We start from the raw sequence: 6,000 nt of genomic DNA, 5'->3' as shown, positions 1-6,000 counted from the left end.
GTGCTCTCTTTTCTTTTTGGTGAAATTCCAATTATTTGCTTATTTGTCTCTTGTAGTAAAAGGAAACATGTTTAAAAGGGAGTAGTCCTATTTATTATGAAACAAATTGGAGAAACAGAATTTTTAAATTTATTTTCCTTTTTTAGTAAGGATCATGGGATGACGCTGATAATGAATAGTTGAAATTTATTATTTTCTTTCTTGTTTTCATGTTTTTTTAACAATAAACATTTTCCCTTTAAATGGTTTTAAATAATACTATGATAGTATTGAAATAATTTCAGATTATATTCAGGCTCGTTAATCATAGATTATTATGATTATTTTTTTGTAATTTTACTATGATTTTTTTAAAGTATTAGAAATTATTTAAAGTTTATTTTTTATAAATAAAAAGAGTAATTTTGAAACTCAATGACTTAAATAATAATTATTAAATTTTTTAGAAAAATTTTCAGCAATAACCATGTTTTAAAATTAAAATACATTAATAATCAACTTTTCAAAAAAATTACGCAAATAATCAAGTTTCATAAATGGTTTAAGTTGACACGCCATCTCATATGACACATGCACCTAAAATTAAACCTAGGCGCGCCATATGAGATGACACATGCAATGCCTTGGCGCCATATGAGATGGCACGTGCATGCATTGTTTATGAGGAGGCGCCATCTAATATGGTGCATGCGTGTATGTGTCTTTTCTATAAATAATACCCCATTCATCCACCATTCTTCACACATCTTCTCAGTTTCTCTCTAATTTTTCCATCATGACATCTAACATGATTTTCACAAGAGATAGATATATTTTTTTTCTCGGCTACCAAATCTCCGATTAAAATGAAATTTTGGCACATTCATTCCTTGGAGCGTCTTAAGAGAGAGTTGATTCGATTGTTAGACGAGGACATTCAAGATGGCGAAGTCATTAGAAGAATTCAAAGACAAAGAACGACTACCTCACTTGCGACAAAAAATCTTAACGTTGGTGGGAGGATGTCAAAAATGACACGGACATAATGGTGATGATGCATGGATCAGATGAAATTGTTTTGATAGTTGTAATTTCTTAGATATTTTGACGTGTTTACCAAATTTATCTAAGAAGGGTTTGGCTTGTTGTAACCAACATGCTTAATGAAAAAAAGTTTAGTTTTTATGTTATTAAGCTTGTTGTAACCAACATGCTTAATGAAAAAAAGTTTAGTTTTTATGTTATTAAGCTTGTAGCATGAGTGGAACATTTTTTTCAACTGTATCCGACCTGACGACATATACTACACTTTCTTTCTAGCTTGTCAACCGTACCTATTTCATTTCTAATGCGTTTTCTTTTGGGACAACCCTTTTTCTTCCTTAGCATTTGGTCATTGTGCCAAACAATTTTTCCTTCTTACACAGGACAACAATCCTCTTTTGCTACCACTGGAAAGCCACTGTTGTATATAATGAGCAAGATCTCGGCCTTGTAAGCGGGAGATAGAAGTGATAATACATCTTGATGAGCATACGAACATGCCACAATGACATGGGAGCAAGGCATATGAAAGACTTGAAACTTTCCACAATCGCATCAACGAGATGGTAGCAGAATCCTACACCCTTGTCTTGGAAGCCCCTCGTTGTGGTTGATCCTCTCTTTGAAATGAACTTGTGGTTATGACGGTCGAATATGGTAAGCCAAATGAGATGACACATCCTTTTAAGAATAACATTAAATGCCATTTGAACTAGTGCCATTGTACTAGCATGTCAGTTAGCCTATTCTACGTCTATGCCCTATTACACCACACCATCCTCTGCCACTTATTTTTCCACCTAGCCTGCATAATAGGCTGCCACCTAGCCTGTTTCACGCCACTTTGACTGGTGCCTACTTCCAAATTTGCCTGTATACGCCATTTGAAATGGCTTCCAGATGTTAACGTGTCATCCATGTAAACAACCATTAACCATCTCATTAAATTCACATAAACTATAAATACGAACCTCAATTGATTCATTTTCATCACCAACACTCACCATCTCTAGTACACTTTCTACTATACTCTCTGCTAAACTCTCTCAATTATGTCTCTCCTAACCATGAGTGATGATCATAGAGGAACAATTGAGAATATTGTTGCATTTGTAAGTTTTATATATGATTTACTTATTTACTCATACACACTTTATTTATTTATTCATACACACATTATGTATTTATTTATTTATTTATTTATTCATTTATATATGTATTTTTTTATTTAGGATATATCGAGATTTTGATAACGTTCACACTCTTATATCGCTGCCGATCCGTTGATTGTGCCATATCTAGAACGTGCGAGTTTTAGATGTGTCATTAGTATATTGAACTGCACCCTTGATATGTAATTAGTTAGACAACGAGACATTATCTAGAGGGGGTGAATAGATCCCCTAATTTAAAATTTCAAGTTTTAAGTTTTTTGAAAAGAGTTTAAACTTTGGCTAGCGGAAGTTTCACATTTAGATCGAAACCCGTCTAAACCAAACAAGTTATTGGAACTAGAATACGCGCAACCGTATATGGTATGACAATGAGAAAATCAAAGTTAAAAATTGAATTCTCAAATAAACAATTCAAGTATGCATAAACTTATCAATTTCCAACCAATTAAAGCACAAAACAATCAAGTGTCAAATTATCGAACACTTGTTGCGCGATTGATTTTTCAGAAATTTCTTTCAAGTGCTTACATTATATATGTGTGTGTGTGTATATATATATATATATATATATATATATATATATATATATATATATATATATATATATATATATATATATATATATAATGTAAAAATTGTTTCATAAAAAGATCAGAAACAAAATGTAAGCATTATTATTTGTTTACCAAAAAATTATATAAATAATCTCCATGCTTTATTATTCGTTCACTAAATAATTTAGGTGAACAATGTTTACACTTAATTACTGTTTTGAACAATCAGTAGGTTTAAAAGAGACAATACCCTTTTTGAGGTCATACCCAACTAACAAGTTGTGTTGTGCAAAGTTCCCAAATATTACAAGATCTTCAAACGGAAGAAAAGGAAAACACATAATCCCATTATCTATTGGAGCAAAAGTGTTATGAGAATTTAACTTAATATTTGCACCACTAAAATGCACTATTATTTCAGGAAAATTTAGTTGGTTCAATGTGGTATTGTAGCAAAGGGTAAATAACTTATTAGGATCGTCAACACGCTCTTGTTTAATCATTTCTGCAACAGCTGATTCCAAATTTGTGTGAAAATGTTTTGGCAACAAAGTATATGTTGTACCTGTGTCAAGTATGATGTTCTTTGTAGAATTGGACCCTTCATACTCTATTCTTTTGTTTCCCACACTAAATGCTTCCAATGTTACAATGTAAGAGTCATTCGCGAGACCTTCAAGTTTAACTAAGGGAGTTGAAACAACTTTTTCACCGGAAACAACCGCATCATCTCCAAAGTTAAGTTTGCTAGATGTGTTAAACTGCCAGGGCTCATTAAGAAAAGAAGTCAAACAATACGAAAATTTTTCATCAATTAAAGGGCCTAATTGTCTTATAAATGAAGACGGTCCATTTCCTAAGCCAACTAGACCACTGATTGTATCATTATATGGTAGTACACTCGTGTGTGCACATCCTATTAACATTTTAGGAAAGGAGACAGTACTAGATCCGGAGGTAGAATCAAATGTTAAAGTCTCCGTAATAATATCTCCTTTTGACATGTACGCACCATATGCAATATAATATTGACAAACATCTTGATCATGAGAACAAGAAGTAATTGCATCTTTCATGGATTTACATGTCATAGAAGAGCAACTAATGTTTTTATAGCTTGAAGATTTTGAAGGATCAAATATAGGAGAAATTTGATTGGAACAATCATCGCAAGGCTTGCATTGTTGCCAAACTAAACTACTACCTGTATCCATTAAGCCATATATCTTAATTGGCGGGGTACCAACTGAATAACTCATGAAATACTCGCCAAAAATTGAGGTTACATTTGAGATAGGCCTGTTTGCGGTGAGTGAAAATGCTTTGTCGAAGTGATAGGCACGATTGATGGAATTGTGCACAGCATTGGATATTCTTTGGAGTTTAGTTTCTGTGGGGTTGAAGAATGGTGATTTTGAAGAATATCGGTGAATCAGTTCAACACTGAAACCATTGCTATGAGAAATAGAATTAAAACAAGAAAGAAACAATAAAATAAGGATAATAAGTGAAAAACGTAACATTGATTCTACTTGATAGAGATTTGAGTGATATAATTTGTAAGTTATGATTTTTTTTGGCTTTTTATAAGATTTAATGAAAGGGAGTTATGATGCGAATTTCTAGAAGAAGAATGTAAAAGGACAAAGATAAGAATGACAAAAAAGGTATTATGAATATATAATAGCTAGTTTTTTATTATACTTATTTTGTGTCAATTGATTTGGAAATTTTTATTAAATATACAAATCAGAAAATCAAGAAAGATATGTGAATGAATATGTTCCGAAAGATATCTGAAGTGGGGTTGGAATATATTTATTTATAAAGAGTATATATAATTAAAAGGTAATATTGTAAAATTTGTAAATTTTGGCTTATGTATTATCAATCACATGTAATAAAATTTATAGTACCAGTACATCAAATATCATATCTTTAGAGATCTGAGAATTAGGAAATAACTAGATAAATATGTAAAGATATATCCTAACCATTATTTTACTAAATATATCTTTTCCTAAAATATATTTTCTTAAATATATCTCAATACCCCCTCAAGTTGGAGCATGGGATTCAAAAGTGCCCAACTTGGAAAGGAGAAAATCAAACTAAGCCTTCCCGAGAGCTTTTGTGAAAATGTCCGCCAATTGAGATGATGTGGAGACATGAGATGGTGAAATCAAATCTTCATTTATTGCATCCCCGAACAAAATGACAATCTATTTCAATATGTTTTGTTGGCTCGTAAAAGTTGGATTTTTCGCAATATGCAACACAGACTCACTATCAGAAAATAATTTAATTGCCTTAGGATGATGAACACCTAAAATCAACAACAAACCTTTTAGCCACTTTAATTCACCAGTGACCGCAGACATATACCTGTACTCAGCTTCGGTAGAGGACCGAGAAACCATATTTTGTTTCTTTGTCTTCCAATAAATCAGAGATTGGCCTGAAAACACTACTCATCCTGTCAGAGAACGACAAGTAAGGGGACAAGTCGCCCAATCAGAATCACACCAACCTTCCAATGTCAACTCACTATCTGCACAAAGCAAAATACCATGATCGGGAGTCCCTTTCAAATAACGAACGACTCAAAGGGTCGCCTCCCAATGCTCCATGCGAGGTTCTTGCATAAATTGAGACAAAATATGGACTGAATAAGCCAAGTCTGGTAGAGTGATCACAAGATTAATTAGACGACCCATAAGTCATCGATATGATTCGGGATTCGACAAAAATTCACCAGTAACAAGGCCAAGCTTATGGTTATGCTCATTGCGAAACGCACTTGGCTTTGCTCCCAATAAATCTGTTTCAAAAATAATATCCAAAGTGTACTTTTGTTAACACAGAGACAATCCTTATGAGCTACGAGCCACTTCAATTCCTAAAAAATATTTGATACCTCCCAGATCTTTCATTTTGAAACAATCACTGAGATAAACTTTGAAAACAGTAAGTGCAGCAGAATCATTCCTAAATATAATAAGATCATCCACATAAACTAAGACATTATTGCGAATAGTGCCTTTAGTGTATGTGAAGATCTAGATGAAACGATCCTGATGAGGCAACTTGAAGGGTATGTCGAAAAGAGGAAGAAAGATTATGTGTGCAAGTTAAAGAGATCTTTGTATGGGCTGAAACAATCTCCTCGGCAGTGGAATAGGAGATTCAACATGTTCATGGCACACATAAGTTTCATTAGAAGTTAGTTCGACTACTGTGTCTACTTC

At 32.9% G+C, this 6,000-nt stretch overlaps 1 protein-coding gene across 1 annotated transcript; it reads right to left on the bottom strand.

The window, feature by feature from the left end:
* Positions 1–2,961: 2,961 nt before the first annotated feature.
* LOC131651500 (aspartic proteinase CDR1-like) lies at positions 2,962–4,275 on the bottom strand. The gene has a single exon (XM_058921159.1). The coding sequence runs from the start codon at positions 4,273–4,275 to the stop codon at positions 2,962–2,964; it is 1,314 nt and encodes a 437-aa protein (XP_058777142.1).
* Positions 4,276–6,000: the final 1,725 nt, after the last annotated feature.

Source organism: Vicia villosa, linkage group LG2 (assembly GCF_029867415.1).
Source record: "Vicia villosa cultivar HV-30 ecotype Madison, WI linkage group LG2, Vvil1.0, whole genome shotgun sequence".
In the NCBI taxonomy this organism is placed as follows: Eukaryota; Viridiplantae; Streptophyta; class Magnoliopsida; order Fabales; family Fabaceae; genus Vicia; species Vicia villosa.
The sequence above is the reverse complement of the archived record's forward strand: the minus strand, read 5'-3'. Positions and strand labels throughout refer to the sequence as shown.

What these genes read in the sequence shown, in the direction of transcription:
- LOC131651500 (XM_058921159.1), bottom strand. Translation starts at nt 4,275, where the DNA reads ATGTTACGTTTTTCACTTATTATCCTTATTTTATTGTTTCTTTCTTGT.